Consider the following 22,550-nt stretch of genomic DNA (forward strand, 5'->3'; position numbering starts at 1 on the left):
ACATCGACACAATGTAGAGTCCTTGCTATGTATGTTCGGAGAACAGCAATATTAATTTCACATCTATTTTGATCTGTTCTCTGCTTGTTGATGTCGTTGTAAAGCAAGAATGTTGTGACAGTTGGTCGGTGTTGTATTTGTCCCACCCCTCTTCCACTCTGATTGGACAGCTGGCTTAAAAGGGACAGTGATGAGCGCAGCGTTTTACGCAACTTGAGGACACCGGTAAAAAAAAAAAAACATTGAGCGCTCAGCGCTTGAGCGTGAAAAAGATGCTCAGCGCCCCGTTACGTTCCTGGCTTTTAAAAAACGTGGCTATCCCATTGAAAACAACTGGAAAAGTACGCTAGCTATTGGAGAAAACGCTTTGGTGGACACATGGCCTTATGATTGGCTAACGTCATTGCATAGGAAACAGTATCAACGCCCACAGGCTATTGCACATGAGTAAGTGTTTTGAAAACATTATCCGTTACTGTTGTTTACAGACAAAGCATTGTGAAATTTTTTACTAATGGTTTGTGATGCAGCTGCTGTCAGATCCTTCTGAAGTCTATACAGAGACGCAAACAAGCTGTTTAAACTTAAGTAAAAATTCTTTCACTCCTCCATTTGTCCTCGTCAACAGACTCAAGTACGCGGAGTATGACAGAAACTGAACGCGAATCTGTATACTGTTTCCAGTGTAGACAGTGTCAGTGATTATAATGAGTATTTGCTTTTGATGCGACGTGACGCATCCAGTAAAGGCAAATGTCAGCCGTTAAGCCACTGAATACCAGTGGGCAGCTCCTATGGTGCAATGATGTATAACTATTATTTAATTTTTTTTAAATTTTCATTTTAAAAGGGACAATGCACATTAATTAACATGAGCACTTAAGTCCATCATGCACGCCAGATTTAGCCAAACAGGCTAATTTTCATCTGTTAAATATTCGTCGAGGAGGACGTTTTAAGCTATGAAACTTGCAGGATGTTTTAATGGTACAAAGACCTCTTATATGTCAAAAGGTCAAGGCAAATTTGATTTCTCATGTCATGACCCCTTTAAATAAATTAATAGATCTAGACAAAAAAGTAACCTGTCAATTCAAAGTCAAACTAGACAAAAAAAAAAAAAAAAAAAGTAAAAGAAGAGAAAATGCTGACAAAAGAGGAAAAATGTGCCTTTCTAGCCCTCTTGCAGTGCCTCGTGCCCACCTGCTTGATCCTGCTCGTTCTCAACTCTCTTCTCCACGTTGATAATTGTGGTTTACTCATTCTGATGTTCATTTCACCACAGAACAAGCCACCACGTGTTTTTTTCCACCACAAGGCAGTTAAGATGCCCGGTTTGCTGGCGAAGTGACATTCTATATGCGATCCTGTTATGTTGTTTTATCCTCTGATGAGGGGCTGCAGAAAAACATCCATCACCAGGCCATCCATACAAACCTGAGCTTATGAACCACTGGGTAAAAGGAGTCTGATCCCCCCTCTCTCGCGCGCACACACAGAAACAGACCACCTGTCAACACCCTCTCACTCTCACTTACAGAGAAGGGATCTGAGCCCACATCATGCTTCTACACAAGTAGCACACACTCGCATACACAATTTGCTTGAAGGAAATGGAGTGGAAAAATGAAAAGAATAGTGGGCAGCCGAAAGGCAGAACTGGTGAATGTTTGCCATAGCGTCTGAGACAGACGACATCAGTGAAAACTGTTGTGCAGTGTTTTGACTGGGGTGCTGATTTACTTAAGTTCAGTCAGGACTCTGGACGATGTGTTGAATACTAACTGGCCACGGAGGCTCCGTCTCTCAGATTTATATCTCTCCCACTGCTGAGTGTTTGTGTCAGGGTTAGGGTTGACATAATTACAATCCTGAGAATAAAGGAAGCGGTCCACTAAACTTCAATGATTAATACTGACTATTTGATCTCCACGGTAAACTTTCACATCCCCAATCCAAATCACAGCAGAAACATTCATGTGCTCGTTCCAAATAATAACACAGTAGTGTGTTTTGATCGAAGCAAGACCCAAAAAAAAAAAAAAAAAAAAAAAAGATTGTGTTGAAGGTTGACTCACTTGCTGTTCTGAATGTCTGCCTCAAAAAGGTGTTTGGAGATAAAATGATACTCCACTCCATCACTTTCCTGATGTTTCTTCGATCGAGAGGTGTCTGTAAAAGATAAGGCATAGTGAAGAGAAAAATACTTTTACATTGGGAAATAACACCTCTTATCTTAAAAAAAATCATGTTAAATCTTAGAAATCTTAAATGGGTGCAGAGATTTTTGGATCTCAGTTGGTTTTGTGTAGTTTCACACTTGACTTTTTAAACCTGAAAAGACTTTAAAACATGCCTTGTTGCTAAATGGAAACAATGTGCTCTAAAATCAGCTCAAAATATCAAACATGTTTGATATCCTTCAACTGGATAGATTCATAGTCTGAAGCATAAAAAAAGTCTGTGGCCATCCTACACTTATCGATTTTCTGTAAAATCAATTCTGTCAACTCAAATCTGCAGACAGAGTCTGACTTTTAACAACTAGCATCAACTCATTCAGACTGTAAATTGGCAAAAAAGTTGTGTAGTGTATTCCAGACTTTACAAGAAATTAGCTTGTAGCACACCCACATGACTGGAGAACAAGAGATCTAGTACAATTTTAGCATTTTCAACTTTAACATAAATGTAATCGCAATAGGGCTGGAAATCTGAGCAAATCAATTCTGATTCACAAGCTTTTGTTTCAGAACATGAATTCATGAATTTCCAGAAGAGGCAATTGTTCGAATTACACTGGTCACATTGTACAGGATGTTCAACAAGCAGCTCACAAGGACAATGAGGACAACCTTCTAACTTGGTACAGTACATTATGAACATATTCATTTTAAAAATTGACACGAGGGCCCAAACTATGCAGTTGAGTAAGTTCAACAGAATCCATGACACTGGGACAACAGGAAGCGCTTTATAGATACATTTTCACACAGCCACTAAAAATAGGCATAAAGTAAAAGCTCAATCACAGGATTTTACCAGTTGATTTGGGATCATACAAATGAAGATTGTGATTAATTGGAAAAACAAAATTTTTACCCAGCCCTAAATGGCATTAGATACTCTGTCCTTAAATGGAAAAAACAAAAAATCACTTTGGTGAAATAAGTTAGCGGATGAAGGTGCTTCAAGAAGAACATGTGAAGAAACGTTCATTACAGACATTTCCTTGATTAAAGGGAGTTCCCCATGGGCACTTTATTTCCCACTTAATTTTATTTAAAATAAACCACCTCTCCTTGGTCTGACGCCACACCCACCTCGTCTGTCTTGGCTCAACTCACCACGAGGCTTCTAAAGGCCAGTGTGAGTGTAACGCTGCTTGTAAAGCCCCAGGAGCACATGGTACAGTACCAGCACTGAGTTTACTCTGTCCCTCATTAAGCCCCGATCCTGCTTTCAGCTGCTTATAAACTCCTGTCTTTAAATCACACGGCGCGTGCCAGTCCAGCCAGCACGGCTCCGGCGGGTACAGCCAGGGTCAAAGTTTGCCGTGCGGAGACACACAGCGGTGTGTTTTACGAGTGTCGGGGAGGTCAAAGGTCACTGTAGAACACACCTCCGACAAATCGTCTGCAAGCCGCCAGCAGCTCCAAAACAAACTATTAAACTTTATCACCATTCCAACTCGCCTTGTTCCAGTTTTTTTTCTTCCCCTGCTTTTTTCCTTCTGCTTTTTCAAGGCCCCTCTTGAATGGTCTCTATCTATCTACTATGTATGGGTCATTTTTCTGTATTCTTTTTATGTATACACTACTTTTCAGATGTTTGGGGTAGGTAAATTTACACTTTTATTAAGCAAAAATGCATCAAATTGATCAGAAGTGACAGTAAAGACATTTATAATACTACAAAAGATTTCCGTTTCAATTAAATACTGTTGTTTTGAGCTTTCTATTTATTAAAAAATCCAAAACAAAAAAGTACCACAGTTTCCACAAAAATATTAAGCAGCACAGCTGTTTTCATCTGTGATAAATGTTTCTTGAGCACCAAATCAGCATATTAGAATGACTTCTGAAGGATCATATAGATAAAGACAGAGAGAGAGAAACAGAGGGGGAATGTATGGGTTGGGTGGGATGGGAGTAAATTATTAGTTACCCTCAACCCATCACATATTTGATGAAGAGACATCCCCCTCCCATGATGACAGCCCACCGCAGACATAAGATAACATGTTATTATACCTCCAACTGCTGGTGCTCCCAAAACAAAGAAAAAAAAAAAGTCACTCCCTTGTACTGCTGAAAGAAATAGAATATATTTCATCTGGCATAAGCTCTGTGGCATAGGAAATGTTTTTGGTGTGGCAAAAGAATTTGAATTTCATTCTAAGATCATGGAAAATAGCAGTAAAGGCTGGAGAGGAGACAAAATGTTCAAGTGCTCCCAACTAATCGTATTCTACAATCTCGCTAGTGCTGCAGCCACGGCTGGTTTGTGTTTTAAAAGACCCAATTGTTGGAAATGTGAAGCAATCACTCATATTGGGCTTCTTTAGAGAAATTAAATTGAAATATATTTAATGTTTAATCAGTCCATATTAACAATGAGAGTTGGAGCTGGCAGGATTCAAATAAAAAGGGGAGAGACGACCAAAAAGCACTTTAAAAACAGTCACTTTCCAAGAATCCATCCCTTTAATCTAAATCCTCCGTAAGGTCTGAGGGGAGCTAGGCTACATAATACAGACTAATGCAGGGGTCACATTTGTGAGCAATTAGGCAGCATTAAGGCAAAAAGCTTTGGATGGGATTTTAATACCAGTGGCATTTCAAAGTGTCAGAGCTTGAATCAGACATATCTATTAAAGCCAAGCTCGAATGTAACAAACATCCCAATGTTATATCAACATTCAAGGATTTTCTAGCCACTGTCTCCAACTCCCTCAAACTCTCAAGCTATGTCTCTCGCTTTCCTCTAAATATGCAATTTCTCCACAGTGTCACTGTCAGCCTGTTTAAATACATAAATCCCAGCCCTATTTATTTGTCCCGAAAATATCTGCTCTGGTGTATTTCCCTGGATCATGTGTTTCTGGATGCTGAAGTGAGGGAAGAGGAGTCATAGAAATGTGTGTCAAGTAGAGCTGTTATCAATGACAGACTGATGAGGTGACAGAGTCATCATCGCAAAGATAATTTACAATACCGTACCCAAAGAAAGGGTGGATAAATGGGTACTACAAAAAAATCATTCTGTGTCACTCACACACACACTAGGAAGGACTTACGTGGGATGGTGACACTAAAATGTTGTGGATCAGATATCAACAACTTCCTTTTGAGCTCATTCAAACCAACACCAGTAGGACCTAGAGAAGCAAACAAAGAGAGACTGTCAAAAAAGCAGATTAAAAAAAACCTTTTATGAATTAAAATGTTTTATTAAAAATATACTACCGTTCAAAATTTTGGGGTCACTTTATTATTATTATATTTTTTTTTTTTTAAAGAAATTAATACTTTTAAAAACTTTTACATTGTTACAAAAGACTTCTATTTCCTAAAGATTTCTCAAACAAATGCTGTTCTTTTATTTTCATATTCATCAAAAACTGGAGTAAACGCCGCTGAAAATTCAGCTTTGCCATCACAGAAGTAAATTACATTTTAAAATATTAAAAAAGAAATGATTTTAAATTGCAATAATATTTCACAATATTATTGTTTACTGTATTTTTGATCAAATAAATGCAGCCATGGTGAGCATTATAGACGCCTTTCAAAAACAAAATCTTACAGACCCCACATTTTAAACAATAGCGTATACATGTAGGTAAAAATTAATCAAATTTTGGGATTTTGGGAAAACATGTTGGGAAAATATGTACTGCTTTTTAAATTTACATTTTTTGCAGTTATTTTGAAGATTTTTCTGTGGGTTTTTTTTATTGATTGATTTTATTTCATGCACTAATATAAAACATTGATATTTTTTCACTGTATTGCCCAGTCCAAAGAAGGAACATGATATAGTGAAAGATTTGAGTCATCCATTTCTCATACGCATCTCTTTTTCACAACAAGTCATGAGTTGTTCTACCTGTAGTCACAGAGTCTAAGCTGCATATGCAGCAAAAACACACAGGAATAGAGATTCGATCCCCTCATGCAATTCTGCATGTCAAGGCCCAGTTAAAGGCAGGCCAATATTCACACTGTATAATGCAGAGAGTCAAGTGTGGTTTTTCTATTAGACTGTAATGATTGCTATGAGACATGCACAAATCAAAATCTATATGTTAGAGAACACAAAACAGATGTTTTTCCTACTCGCAGGGAGAACACACATTTTCATTTGATGCATCATACAATCCTTACACACACACACACACACACACACACACACACACACACACACACACACCTCCATGAGAAGACTATGACTGTGCAGAATGTGTTATCCTTATTCCACTGTGATAGAGGAGAAGAGTAAGATGCTGATTTATTACAGTAAGGAAACGAAAAGTGTTTTAGGGTCACTGAGTAATGCAGAGCTCCTGTTTGAAGGCCATATGTAAAAAGTGTATATTTATGTGCATATATAAGTACTGTAGGTGGAAAAAAAACACTGTAATACATGTTTCCAATGAGCCCTATTTCATCCACAAACGCTCATTCCCCTTAAAAGGACCTACAGACTTAAACAGTCTGTTTTTTGGGATGTTAATCTCCAGACCCCACCAGGCCCTGTCTGCCTGCTTCCAGGCTCACATAGATCCCTTTTCAAAATTCTATTCAATCATCATGTGCACTAAATGAGTTTAAAGCCCTCGATCACTCATCTCTGCAGCGGCTCGCCCCATCTCTGATGTATGGCTGCTTGTGTCCCAAAAGCCACGAACAGCACTCGAACTATAGGTTTCCTATAGTTCGAGTTCAAGCACTAAGCAGCCATCCAGCTCCCCACAGCCTTCAACTAAGATGTGGCAATGTTGGTGTGTCAGAAAGGTTAACTGACTTGCCTTTGTGTATTTTTTCCTGGTAATTCTGTTCATTGTCATATGCTTTAATGACCCAAACAAAAACTAGCCCTTTATTCTTCAACAGCTCCAATAAAATAACACATTTGAGTAATTGTTTTTCAATCCAAGTGTATGCGCGCACTCACGGGGGCAGGTTGCAGTGGTCGTAAAAGTGTCAGTAGTCATTAGGGCGCTCATTAGGGGAGAAGGCTAATACGAAAGGCTTAATAACTTCCAGGCCAAGCGCGGAGCAGATGCAGTTAACCCTGAGGAGCTGCTAGAGTGGCTAAACATGGGGGGGGGGGGGGGGGGGGGGGGGGCATCCAACCTTCTCTCAACGCTCCTAAAACACACTCATCATGTCCTCATATTATCAGCATCAAAACATTCCGCCAAGTGTGTCCGATAAATAACCTTTCTACACACATATATGTGTGATAAGTTCACAATCAAAGCTTTTTTGGCAAGATTTTAAGCCTTTGGAGAGACTGGGCACTACGCTACTTGTACAGGACCCTGCCAACTGCTCAGATGTGTTAAAATTATACTTGATAGTTCTAGGAAGAAACAACACATTGCAGCTCAAATTGTAATGTTCAATTATAAAAGCCCAGACAGAGATGTTTGGAAAGAGCATTAAAAAAAATTCTGACATAAAATGAAACCGCAAATCTGATCCAACGTTTGAACCGACAGCTCCTTTAGATCATCGTTTTCCTCAATGGTCATTCTTCCGTTCCACCGTTATTCTGTCTGGGTCTGAACTACCACTAGATCAACTGAAATCTCTTCAATCTCAACTCAAACACGTAGAAAAAAACAGATCATTTGCTATGTTAAATAATCAGGTTTCAGTTAAAACACTACGACGGGTTCGCGAAGCTGCGCATTTGTTAAACGTGTTGACTTTGGCTGGTGGATTAATATGTATCCAAACAGATAAGATCTTGATACATCTGGAAAGTTGTTTGAAACTGAACCACAAACCGTGGGTCAGTCGTGTTAGAGAATGCAAAGGGGAATAAGACTATTTTGTTCTGGGGTGAATTTGCCTGACCCTGTTGTCCGCGGCCAGGGGTAAACACCTAATGGGAGTGTAAAAGTTTAATGTGCTTTCAAATGAATCACTTTCATTCAAGCTGCAAAGACAACAACAACTACAGGAAGAGAGTATAAAGAGAGATGTATGGGGGGGAAAAGACATTCAAATGGCATCATTGATGGCTGCATTATTAAATGCAATAAAACAACTGGCAAAGAAGATGAAATAAAGACAGACAGAGGGAAAAAAAATGAAGAAGTGGAGGCCAGGAAAAGTTAAAGCATGACCTCAAGGGACACAATAACAGTTCAGAGAGAAAACACAGCAGAGCCTTTTTCTGCATCCTTGGTTTTGTCACGTCTGATACATCCATGACGCTGTCCTCCACCTTACGAGACAAAATTGAAAATATTTGCGTTAGTTTGACCACATGAGGTGCACATTACCAGAGGGGAATCCTGACAGTAGAAAAAGCTTGATTAATTAAACAGACTACCTTATACACTCGCTCACACAGGCATGTGAACACACACTCCATTAATTACATGCACCAACAAAACTGTGATAGAATCCATATGCCATGTTGCCTTCACAAACACACGGGCTGGTCTATTGCGGTGAACCATGACCCTGTGCTACCTCTCACAGATTTGTACGTGAAATATTTTATACACCTGGTCAACATTACTTGTCAGTATATGAGGACATTTTCACAACAACAAACCCCTTACACTGGGAAAAATAAATTATGAACTGAAGTTAGAGTGGAGGAGGTCGATGAGAAGAGGTTAATGCAGCATTTCAACATAAAAAAAGGAAACATGAAACCCTCAAGCTATCGGTCATACAAATCTAAATTACTTTTTATTCACACTTTTATGAAACACTTAATTCATTCTTCTGGCCCTTTATATCCTCTGTCCAGAATAACTGGCAAACAAACACCAAATCTGACATTCGAAAATGTAATATTTCAAGTTTTTTTCTTCTTCATTTTGTAAAGTTGACGTCTCATTGGAGTTTCGCTCTCGCTGTTCCCTTGAAAACAAGTGTTAACAATTCTTTGGTGAATAATATTAGGGAGGAATAAAATGTTCCGTTAGAACACCAGCGCTGCGAATGAAGTGCCACATAGATGAATTAATCCTCAGCTGGTCCTGTCAGCTCCAGGGGTCTTTCAGAGGGCCGGGTTTGAGTGAGAGTCCCACAGCAGAACAGGAATTATGGGTTTCAGTCAAGTGCTGTTTTGGGGAAAGTACTGTTTGTGTGGAGCCTCAGAATTGTGTGTTGATTTGTACAGTGGTCTCAACAGCAGAAAAATAATAAGAAAAACACCAAGCGCACATGCTGAGCTAACCAAACTAAATATGCCTTTACATATGCACCAGAGACAATTTTTGAAATTTCTTTTTTATATTTTGCCATTTCTGAAAACTTTTAAATAAAGGCAAAAAAGACACCAAATTTGTCACACTTACCAACTAACACGACAAGTCTGTGTCTGTCTCCGTGTTTTCTGCGGTAGGTCGTCACCTCTTCATAAGTGGGCACATCTGCTGTGTCATACTGGTCACTTCTCTTACATTCATACATGGATTTATTTGTCTTCTTATCTCTTCTGCTGAGACGAAAACTTCTTCGCAGACCCGCTGGAGAGGAAAAAGTAAAGGAGAAACAAATAAGACAAAAGAACAACAAGCTTGTCTAACATTCTTGAGTGCATTTGAGAATGAGGCTATGATTTAGTCATAGAAGACCTGCTGAATCTTAAACTCTTACACTTATTCTTTCCTGAGACATTCACAAGCCTTTCACCCTGACTCATGCACCTGTATTGGTTTGAGGTTATGTGTCAGTGCTTAATATGCCTTTTATAAGTATTTTTGCCCATGGAATTTCACAAAAAGTTCTAAGAATTGACCATTCGCCAGGAGTTTGATTGACAGGCGATCTAACCAATCATAACGCCGCATCCGCCATTTTGTCCGACAAAGCAGTCAGGGGAGTTAGTAGATTAACGTAGGTGGACTTGAACTTGAAATGGTGTGTACTGACGTCTTTCCGCGATTAAAACAACATTCCTTATGATGTTTATTCATGTTTATTTGATGCTATAAATGAACTAGTAAGGAAGAGATGATCGGTTCACGAGCCATTTGAACTGAGGGGCTACAGCGATCTGTCACGACCACAAAACGGTATTTGTTGTTTAAATTTCTTTACAAATGACAAAAATTGAAATTTGAGACTTTGTTTCATATCAAAAGTAACCTGCTCTGTCTTGTCTGTCGACGCGTTGTCAGTGTCCTCTTTGCTCCGCGATGTATTTTTCACTGCGTGAGAACATGTCTGGCGACTGGCGAGAGATTGGCATGGCTTGTCGGATATAGCAACAGTAACTAAAGGGGGCGGGTCTTTGCGAACGGTCAATTGGGACACACATCATACCAGCCTTAAAATTTACTTTAGAAAAGCTTTTATTTGATTGCTTTATTTTCTGTATCCTGTTATATTACTGTTATGATTTTATTTACACTATTGTTCAAAAGTTTGGGGATGGTAAGATTTTTTTTAAATGTTTTTGAAAGATGTGTCTTATGCTCACCCATGCTGCATTTCTTTGATCAAAAATACAGCAAACGCAGTAATATTGTGGAAAAAAAAAAAAATCTGTTTTCTATTTTTAAATATACAAATGTCACTAAATTAAATTTATTCCTGTGATGACAAAGCTGAATTTTCAGCAGCCATTACTCCAGTCTTCAGTGTCACATGATCCTTTAGAATTTATTTTGATAAACTGATTTGGTGCTCAAGAAACATTTATTATTTTATTTATTATCAATTTATCATCATCTATTTATTTCATTTATTATCAATATTTAAAAAAAAACAGCTGTTTTGGTTAATATATTTATTGAAACCCTGACACATTTTTTCAGGATTCTTTGATGAATACAAAAGTTCAAATGAACAGCATTTATTTGAAATAGGCTTGCAGGAATGCAGGCTTGATGAGCGCGCACACACACACAATTTTATATATATATATATAAAATCTTGAATATTCAAAAAGGTTTTATATTATTTTTTTTTTTTACATATAATTATTATATTTTTTAAATGATTATTATTGACAATGTTCTACATATCCCCTACTCTTTACACATTTATTCATGAAATATTTTGACATATTGGTTACATCCACCGAAATCCACTATTAAGTGTTTGTTACTCTTTGTTCCATTTACCACGTTTTACCATATCTAAGCTCATTCCACAGATTTTCCCCTAAAAATAAGCACGGAAAATTCGAAAAACGTCCACAGATTCCGTCTGGGCCCGATCATAACAGATTTTCCTGTGCGCCATCAACATATTAACCAACTTGTGGTTCTTTCATCCACATCCAGGTAACAAAACGACCAGACCGAAATATCTGAGGCTACGTATTTCAAGGGGACATGGAAGGAGGTGGGCTATTTCAGGACACGGTCATAGCTAAGTGTGGTTTTTCATGCCCTAAATGGTTGTTAGGAACGTCACCACAAAACTTCCTGTCTGATTACTCTGGACAGCACCAGTCTGTCTTTAATGACCCCAGACTATATCAAAACTCAAAATGTACCCCTCATTTAAGCAGCACGGTTTTATATTCATGACAGATGCTAGTTAGTCTAGCACAGCCCCAAACCAGAGACACCTAATACCCCATCTCTGCACAAGGCATTTTCCCCTCCTGCCTCCACTGTGTTTTTTTTTTTTTTTTTCTTTTTTCTTCAAGCTGTGATTAATGAACGCAGGGATATGATGCAAGATGCCCAAGTAAGATTACGGCAGTAAGAAAATTATGGACTGAGAAGAAGGGGAATGAAGAAAAAAAAAAAAAAAAAACCTGATCCAGTCCCCCTTTAATACTTTCCACAGTACCGAGAGACCGCGGAGCGCAGATGTGCGGCCGTGGAGGGATCCTGCATTCTTTACAGCTTGTTCTTTTCCACACAGTCACCTAATAAGGGCTGGTGGAGACCTATGCTGGGATACAAATGAAACACACCGTAAGTCAAGCGCTCGCTGTACCACAACACAAGTGTTTGTGTGGTTCCACAGCAGGGATTTGGTTACAAGCGTTTAGGACAGAGCATTCTTCCACTCAGGCTAACCTGTAGTCTCTGCTGCTCGTGCCACTGAACGTGTAGCCATCACGCTAAAACTCAGCCCTGACTTGAGCAAAAACATCAAGAATTACATTATTATAAGAAGGTAGGCATAAAAGTATGATTATCTGACAAATATCGACAACATTTGATTGAGAAAAAAGTACTAGTTGCCAATTTGAAAGAAACAATCCCTTTGAAAGGATGTGACAGTGACCTTTAGTAAGCTGAAACACTGAGTGGCTTGTTCTGTTCAATTTTTATATTTTTCAGATTCAACAGTCGATTGGCTCTGGCATTGGGAAGCTTTATTTTCCCGAGCACAGAGCAGGTGCACAGCTTTCATTACGGCTGCTCGGCTGTGGCAAGTCAATGCAAATTGCGGTTCTCTGTCTGAAGAGGCTTCGTAATCGGGGCCCTTCAAAACCACTTAAAGCAGGATAGACGGCTCCATCCAAATAGCCGAAATATTGCCTTCCATCTCAATAAGGATAAATAAATCAAGGCTCAGATAGCAAGCAACTATACCCCCTTCTTGAACCCCAATCCCTGTAACTGATTGAGGTTGAATTAGAAAAAAAGCATGGAAATTAATCCATTCCAGTCTTAGCAGAAACTTTTCTACATTTTAGGCCTGCTTCCTGTCAGGAAACCTTAATTCTCTCTTTTTCCAAAGGACGTGGCTTTGCGAGACAAATCTACACGTGGGGTGACGGAAGGCAGCTTGAGTTTAAAAGCAATGCTCAGCCAAGAGCCTTCTGGTTTGGGGACAAAGATAAATATAAAAAGAGAAAGCCAACTAGCCAAGGACAGTCATAAAATTCCTCCCATTTCCCCTCTGAATTTGACAGTACAGGCTAGAAGACCGACACGTGCCCGCCGCAGAGGCCCAAACATGCACCTCCTAATGGCATGCACTGTGGCGTGACGAGTTAATTGGACCTCAGAGCTACGCAACCTACCATCACCAACTAGCAGTTCACAAATCAAACCTGTTCTTCTACTGAGACATGGAAGGAAAAACAATGAAAAGGCCCAAATTCAGTGTAAACACAGAAAGACACGCGCTGCCGCCGCACACACAATCGCCTGAGAGCTGCTGTGGCTCCCGAATGCCCATTTTCCACAGCAATAATATCTTACAGCCGTGGAAGAAATTTAGTATATATGTGAGGTGAAAGCCCTGAGGGATTCAAAAACGTTAAGGACGACAAGAGGTAATAACCTTCAAACACATTAACTCCCTGTATGGATACGGAATGATGCACATTCACATTTATCAAAAAGATAAAGTTAACCAAAAAAAGGTCAAAAAGGGGAATCATAATACTCTGTAGAGTAATCAGTCAAGCTGAAAATGATTTCACAGAAAGAGCTCTCCTATTTTTCCATAATCTTTTGGTTTACAATCTGCGACTAATTCTTTTATCCATTATTTGGAATGGATAATACTTGTCCTGTGGTTGTAATTCATATTTAATCATGTAGTAAATTTTCAAAAGTATGGCGCTTCTTACAGAATGAGAGAATGAAGGATATGGTTGAACAGAGTTAGCTGTATTTCAGTTCGAGTAGTTTCAAGGCTTCCAGAAAGGAGGAAATGAACTCAAATAAAGTTTTCTCTTGTGAAATACCTCGGCCTACACCTTCCACCCCAAACAAGGTTAACGGAGAGCTCCCTGTCGAGCATGTGAATGATCCATTCACTCACTCCCACCCTCTTTTACGGTCATCTGTGGAAGGGTTTAGCGGTAGTGTACAGGCCCCTAGGGTGGTGTCTGAGAGACCCCCAGCATCAAACATCGAATTTCCGGCACAAATCGCACGTACCAGAATCATCTGATCTCATCTCATGTGCATACTAACTATATTCCATCTCTTGTAGGGGAAACAGGTTTCTTTCTGTATTCTCCACCAAACGCTTCACCAACCCCAGTTATCTTTCAGCATTCCCACAGATAAGCACAATCTGGCTGCCTGGATCCAGGGGAGAAGATGGATAACCCTCGCACGCAACGATTAAAGAAAAACAAGTATTTAGTAGAGCTATTTGAAATATGTATTGGGCACTGCTTTGAATCATGTTGAACTCGTTAAGAATGACTGTCTAGGGGAAACACACTGTAGGAGTGGATTCCATTGTGCTGCATAAGTGGAAAGTCGTGTTCTGCCCAAGTGTTACAGGCTTGCGCTGAATACTGACTCTTCGTTCCTGTTGGCCGGAGGAGAACAGACTTGTATCAAGCAGTGATATTTGTTTTTCCTCTGTCCTATCCCAAATTCCAAATTTGGAGAAAGAATAGTTAGGATGTCTTGGAGCCATAATTATGTATCAAAATATATACAAGTCACTTTGGATAAATGTATCTGGTAAATTCATTAATGCAAGTGAAAGTTTAAATGTTATGAAGCCTGATAAATATGATTGATTGACAAATGTACAAGTTGCTTTCTGTGCTTTGATACACACACACAAACACACACACGCACACACACACACACACACACACACAGGAGAGTGACTTGATGTATTAACTACAAAAGGATGGAAACGCTGCTTGATGCATCAGCGAGACACATATACACAGTTTAACTGAGTGGGCTGCCAGGTCAAGCCGGTGTAGTCATCACTAGCAGGTTTAGTAAGTATCTGAACTACAAATCCAAGAGGCTAGTTGGAGGACATGGTCCTCCTGTTAGTCTCATCAATCACCTGTTCCTTCCATCAGAGATACGAAACACCCACATGCAAACATCACCAACAGACACACAAAACCTATTCACTGAACCACTACACAGTCTGGCCATTACTGACCCCCACAGATGGATAGCCAAACACTGAGTAAAGGACATTGAGACTATAATCATCTACTCTATGTACTGGCTACAAATCAGATGAAGAGACGCCCATTTGCTCTCAATGTCCATGGCTAATTCAAATCTCGTCTACCATACACACAAAATTAGAGTCACTGCCAAACGACCCCTCGAAATTAAGATCCCAGTGACTTCAGCCGATTATAGTAAAGTGTATCCACCTGAGCTGGGGTCAGTGTGGGGAAAAGCGTGGTAATCGAAAGCTGTGCACAGCTACAGGCCTTGAGGCTTCTGGCCCTGGTGCTCCTCCTCCAGAAGTGAACCTGTGGACAGATGAGATAAACTCATTTTGGAAAAGGAGCTTTTTTTTTTCTTTTTTTTTTTCAGTCTAAAACACGTCTCCATTTTTCCATAACTCCTGCCTTAATTGGATTCCGGGGGCTGATGACTTTCCCAGCTTCAGCTTCTCCCCCCAAATGTTTTCATTTTTTTGTTCTTTTTTTTGACTCCCGTCGCCTTTCCTCCCTGTTTTTAACTTATCCTAAATTGCTGTCACCCTCATAGCGCAGAGAGGTCATTGGGATTAGCTGATTAGGATTAGCACAGCAAACCTGTATTCACATCATATCACATCACATACATTTTGCAAATAGGAATATAGAAAACACTATTTGCAAATAAAGCAAGGTTTCCATGCAATTTTTTTTAATTAATTAGATAATAAAGTTCTGATAATAAATAAAATGTTATGACTGGAGTTCATTTTTGTTAACAATCAATTTATGTCTGAAATAGCATGTCTGATAGCTCTGGGAGGAAATAGCAGCCAATTATCTGGCTGAATTATTTAGGTCACATGACTTTTCTTAATGTGTATCTAGAAATGTATTTGGTAAATATTTTTCAATTGTCTTCTTAAGGCTGGAATATACTACACAACTTTTGCATTGATTTTTACCCCAATTTACAGTCAGGATGCTGGTGATAGTTGCCAAAAGTCAGTCTGCAGATTTTGGGCAGTCGGAGTTAAAAGGAGTCCTATTATGCCCTTTTACGAAGTCTTGATTTTGTTTTTATGGCATACTAGAATAGGTTATCATGCTTGATTGTTCAAAAAATGCATTATTTTTCACATATTTTACATTACAGCAGCACCTCTCTTCCCAGTCTGGCTCAAACACACAGTTTAGTTCCTGCTTCAATGAATTCCTGCTCTGACTGTTTAGCTGGCCCAGTGTGTTGTGATTGGCAAACCACTAAGAGCGTGTTCCAGAAATGTCATGCCCTTTATCATAACTGTGAGTTTCATCTGCTCAGGTGTAAATATTAAGGATGGCATCAACTTCAAACCAATTCGAGCCGCATTTAGACCCTGAGAATTATTTACATTGTAGCAAAAACAGAACTGTTAATAGAAAACAAAACAGCAAATAAAACATGCAGATTGCGTGCGTAAACAGGCGTTCTGACAAAATGCTACCTATCAGATTGTGCTACCAACACAATATTTGCATTGTTTTAAGGGTAGGATTAGAGTAGGGGTAGGTATGGACGTTAGTAAAGCCTCAAACCACATGAATATGATGCTGGTAGCACAATCTGATAAGAAGCATTTTTCGCTATCGAATTGTGCTTCCTACTGTTTTAATGGGAAGTAGCACAATCTGAGCGGAGGCATAGCGACAACACTCTGTCTTCTCTAGCGCAGCTCAGCCAGGCCTCACCCCCTTTTTTTTGCATATTCCGTGGGCGGGAATTATTTAAATGAGTAAAATTGTGACTTCACAAACTTGGATAAAGCACGTTGTTGTCCAAATGAGCCGTTCGTTGTAGCTCTTGAAAAGGGTTTTCTGTTAAATAAAATATCTCCCTTTGGAGTGAACTTTGACCTTTATAACCTTGCAGATTTTTTTTATGCTCAAACAGCAACATACTACACACTAAAGTTGAAAAACTGAAAGAGCATAATAGGATCCCTTTAACAGATTTCACAGAAAATCACACAGTGTATGATGGGTACACACTCTACAGATTCTAATTCCATCCTGTTGGATGCATGAAGTATGTTTGATATTTTGAGCCGATTTTAGAACATATCTTGTTTTGTGTCTCCTAGTAACTAGGCACATGTTTCTGAGTAAGTCTGTGTTCAGAGGGACCCGAAAGTCTGGTACTGTGTGATCCTCAGTCTTTTAGTGCATTATGCCCAGTTTTATTCTAACTTTTTTTTTTTTTTTTTTAAAAAGTCGGCAAGTGTATAATGCCTAATGTTTGCAAAATTAAAAATTTGCATAAAAATGTTTTCTATTTTAATAAATTTTAAAATGTAATTTATTCCTTATTCATTGTAATATGCTGATTTAATGCTCAAGAAACATTTCTTATTAATGTGGAAACTGATTTTTTTATTTTTTTTTTCAGGATTATTTGATGAATAGAAAGTTAAAGAGAATTGCAATTATTTGAAATAATTTTTGTAAGAATGTAAAAGTCTTTACTGCCATTTTAAAAAACAATTTAATGCATCATTGCTGAATAAAAGTATCATTTCAAAAAAAATAAAAAAAATAAATAAATAAAATTAACTGACCCCAGACTTTTGAATGATAGTATATGGATGGAAACCCAATTTCTATTGTAGCTTTTAAAGTTATGTTCCGTCTACCCTGTTCAAAGCAATACAGACATATTTCTCTTATCTCACACACATATGCACAAACACACGTGCACTAGTTCAGCTGAAAACCTTACTGCTGACATGAATAGATGGCACACTTGGGATTAAGACTAATACTCCTTGCACGCCTGACACCCCTTCATCCCTGTGACATAGGGTGGAGCAGAACTAGCAAAGCATCCGTGTTATACAGTCTTACATTACTACCACACCAGGTTCAAATCATAACAGTGAATTAGACCGCAGGCAAGACAGAGTACAATGATGGGACTTGTAAAGCAAATTTTACTTTTTTTTTTTTTTTTAAGAAGTCAATGTTTTTCCCCCCCCAAAAAACTCTCCTGTTACATGGAATATGTAATGCATGGCAGGGCACGGAAGCTGGAAGGAGCTGTCCAGGGACCAGCCCTAGAGGTGCTCAGGCTATTGGGAGGAAGAGGAGAGGTTGAGGTCAGAAGGCCGGTAATGAAAACGTGGAAGAAAACAGGAGGGCAAATAAAACCAAAAAAGAAAGAAAAAGCAAGAGGCGCAGCGTTGAAAAGGTTATCCCTATTGAATGACGGAGCTTGATTAAGCTTGGCAGACGGGACTGCACGGCTTTATTTATAAACTTTCTACCCACAGGATCGCCTGTGAAATCAAAAGAGTTCAAATGAGTGGCCAGCGGCTTAGGGTTTACACAAACACACTAATGTCTACTAGAGAGAGAGAGAGAGAGAGAGAGAGAGAGAGAGAGAGAGAGAGAGAGAGAGAGAGAGAGAGAGAGAGAGAGAGAGAGAGAGAGAGAGAGAGAGAGAGAGAGAGAGAGAGAGAGAGAGAGAGAGAGAGAGAGAGAGAGAGAGAGAGAGAGAGAGAGAGAGAACAGTCAGAGACACAAACAAGAGCAAGACAAACAAAGACAAGCAAAGGAAAAAGGAAGGAAAAGTTGAATCAATTTGGGCAATTGAGACAAAGTTTGTAAAACAAGTAGCAAACAAGACATCCAGAGAAACAGGAGGGGAAACAGTGTACAGTGGCCCCAAAAAGACCACATTATTAATATTACAAAAGAAGAATCTAATTAACATACATATAATATACAATTAATATACATACCATTCAAAAGGTTGGGGTCAGGTTTGTTAAAGAAATTAAAAATTTTATTCAGCAAGGCTGCATTAAATTGATCAAAAATGACTGTAAAGAAAAATGTAAAATAACATGAAATGTTACTCAAATAAATGCTGTTCTTTTGAACTTTTTATTTATCAAAGAATCCTGAAAAATGCAAATAAAGTTGTTGTTGTGAAATAAAATCTGTATAACTTTTCAACATTAATAATAATAATAATAATAATAATAATAATAATAATAATAATGCTTCTTGAGAAGTAAATCGGCATATTAGAAAGATTTCTGAAGGATCGTGTGACACTGAAGACTGGAGTAATGATGCTGAAAATTCAGCTGTCATCACAGGAATAAATTACATTTTTAAAATATATTAAAATAGAAAACCGTTATTTTAAATTGCAATATTATTTCATTATTATTGAATTTACTGTATTTTAATGCAGCCTTGCTAAAGTAAGGTAAATAAATGCAGCCTTGCTAAAGATGAACATTAAAAAACATTAAAAAAAAAAAAAAATCTTACAGACTTCAAACTTTTGATAAATATCTTTATATTAAAACATATTATGAAGATAAATATTGTTGTTTATTTGTGTAAGAGATTCACTGAAATGGAAGAATGAAATAACGGCTTTAAACAAATTAAGGAACGAGAAAGGGAATACCTGGAGTTGATGAGCAGGGAGGGGAAACTGCTGTGAACTGAAACCGAATACCCTTACAAATGATAAATAAGTGATTTTTGTACTATTCGAGATATTTAATACTTAAGGGCCCATGAAAATACTGTACTTTTTGCAGCCACTATAGAGCTGTCCCAGACGGGCATACTGTACAACAGAATACATGAGTCTGTGCGGTAACAGATAATGAGAATGCTACGGCACACTCATTTTCCACACACTGATGCTAGAGATGGAAACCAGACTAAGGCCTGACTGAAAGCTGGCCTTCAAACAGCCCAATGTCCAACACACACCACATCAAGAGCCCGCCGGACCTCCACCACAAAGCCTGGAAATAAACCAGTGCCTTTAACTGCAATATGTTTAACATTTACAAAGAGCTATTTAAACTAAAAACACTGCCAACACACAGGAAAATCAGAAAGTACAGCTGCTCAGGATGGCTATTTGAGAAACGAGTGCACATTTGGCTCTTTTTTACCACAGAAATGGGAGAAAACTGATTACTTATATTTCACTCATATCAGATAGTTCAGTATACAGTAGTTCAATTCTCCACTTTGCATTGTGAATGAGACTGAACAACACTCAGGAATCGCTAATGACAATAAAGTCAATCTTAGAGAAAACGTACAAAGCACATGGTCATGACAGAAAAAAGTAAAGACTAAAAAAGCAGGCTACGCCAACAGGGGAAGTCAGCAAGCTAATCGAGTCTACCACTTACAAAATAAGAGATGCAAAGCCAGAAGGAAACTTGACAATGATACTATAGGACATGCAACAGCGTGCAGCCACATGTCAAAGAAGATTTTTGTCCGACAGAGCAGACACACACAGAGAAGGAGAGGGAGGAGATTGAGAGCTAACAGCACAAGAAACTGTTACAAGAGAATGACAAAGAACGGGATATACAAACTCTTTATCTTTAATATGAATCAGACAGGAGAGAGAGAGGAGTGGTATGGGACAGAGGACAGAGACAGAGCATAATCAAAAAGAGCTCACCAATATGGAGTCCACTTATAGCAAACTCATTGTCCTCTTCAAATTATGAAAGGCAGAAGGAACCAAGACAGATTTATATTAGAGAGAAAGATAGGAATACTACTGCATACTGAAAGATGAGCAAAACAGATTGCCAATTGCAAAAAAGACTGTCAATACAGCTCATAGGAATAAACAAAACTGACAATGATTACACATCCATTCAAAGATAGGTCAGTAAAAAAATGTTTCTGTATTTTTGATCAAACAAATACAGCCTTGAGCATAAGAGATCTTTTTCAAAAACATTAAAAAAAACAAAAAACAAAAAAAAAAAAACAAAAAAAAAAAACAAACTTTTGAACGGTTGTGTTTTACAGACAAACACGGCTGTCATATTTCTTCATCAATTGATCCTCTAGAGCTGAACCAGGTGGACAGATCTATTGGCAGTGTTCACATTCAACATCAACAACTTTCCATGAGGGCCATAAACTTCAGATTTCTTTTGTCTATTAGACACAACACATAATGCATTCAATACGTACCTTACAGATGGGGTAAAAGAAGTTAAAACATCTTTTGCATCTCACACAATAAGACTATGAAATACTGAGGGAATATGTTCACAATCTCTTTCACACGTTCTATCATGGAGAAAGACTAAAATGGATGGGATTCATTTGAGCACTCATCATTCTACTCTCATTTAAAGTGCAAGGCATACTTGGTCAGGCAAATAGGGATGTATTGTGTGCTTTTGAATGCGTGTCTTAATATACGAGAGAGATACAGTAGGGTAGTGAACTCTTGGCCCCTTTACACACTCTGCTACGCTCCATTAGATTATCATGGTCCAATGAATGCTAACCAACTGTATCTTCATTGTTCGGGTACTCTATTACCACATACAGGGGTCCCTAGCCAATGATCTAATTGCTATGACACTTCATAGGTGAACCAGAGTTAGTCTGAAAGGTGTACCTTCAATGTCCTCCACTGGGAAAGCAAAGAAAGGAATATGATAAACATAAAAAGATTAAAAACAGATTAAGAGAGTGAAGGGAGAAGCAAATGAATGGAGGAAGAAGAAACTGACCTACCCGATTCGACTGTCTCATCATCTTATGAAGGAAAAAAATGAAAGGAAAGATAGTCATGTGACTGGAATTACACATTACAAACATGATTTAAAATATATACATTTAAAGGGACAGTTCATACAAAAATTCTGTCATCATTTACTTATCCTCAGATCATTCCAAAGCTGTTTGACTTTCTTTCTTCTGCTGTTTTAATGAAAGTCAGTAGGGTTCAATGTTGCTTTATCATTCTTCTTTTCCACAAAAAGAAAGGTTTGGAACAACATCAGGGTGAGTAAATGATCACAGTTTTCAACTGAATTATGCCTTTAAATGTTGAACGAATGTAAAAAAAAATCTTTGTTTTCTATGAAAAGTCTTCAGTATGCCATTAAGTGGTAAACCATTGCTTACCTCATAGGAAACTGCAGCTACAGAACAACTAACAGTTCATAACAGCAGAGAAAGTGTGTATTTGAGTGTGCATGTGCAAGCCTGAAGACATGCGAACATTTGGAGTCATTTTAAAAGCTTCCTCCAGTTCATGTGGTCTCAATTCTACTAAACAAGCTTAAATCAAAACACACACGAGCAAAGGGCAGCATCTACACAGCCTGCCATACACATCCACACAGTCTTGCCAAGAAAGCAATACCATGAAGAGGAGGATGGAGGGCAGTAAAATCTTTTGCGTGCTATCAGTCAAGTGAATCCTTAGGCATCTTCTTTCTTGTTGGTGTGACCCAAACGACCAAAGGACAAAATAAATTATATATAAAAAAAGCAGGGATCCAAGGGCATGTTTAAGGTTTGGGACAAGAAGTGGGGCCACTTAGCTTAGGATAAAAATAAAATAAGTAAGATTTACAGGTGAAAATGGATAACTGTCACATCTGTCATAATTGCTGGAGGTGTTTTTCAGAGAAATGGAATTGTAAGGCAAGGGCATGAAGCAG

At 38.4% G+C, this 22,550-nt stretch overlaps 1 protein-coding gene across 2 annotated transcripts in view; it reads right to left on the minus strand.

The window, feature by feature from the left end:
- Positions 1-22,550, minus strand: part of mpp7a (MAGUK p55 scaffold protein 7a) — a 124,333-nt gene that overhangs the window by 13,064 nt on the left and 88,719 nt on the right. For both annotated transcript variants that reach the window (XM_051914230.1, XM_051914231.1), the window contains 3 exons: positions 9,554-9,724; positions 5,300-5,380; positions 2,079-2,172 (listed from right to left, as the gene is read on the minus strand). In XM_051914230.1, the coding sequence (XP_051770190.1) occupies positions 2,079-2,172; positions 5,300-5,380; positions 9,554-9,724 (346 nt within the window). The remainder of the gene's footprint in view (positions 1-2,078; positions 2,173-5,299; positions 5,381-9,553; positions 9,725-22,550) is intronic.

Source organism: Ctenopharyngodon idella, chromosome 12, assembly GCF_019924925.1.
Source record: "Ctenopharyngodon idella isolate HZGC_01 chromosome 12, HZGC01, whole genome shotgun sequence".
Classification (NCBI taxonomy): Eukaryota; Metazoa; Chordata; class Actinopteri; order Cypriniformes; family Xenocyprididae; genus Ctenopharyngodon; species Ctenopharyngodon idella.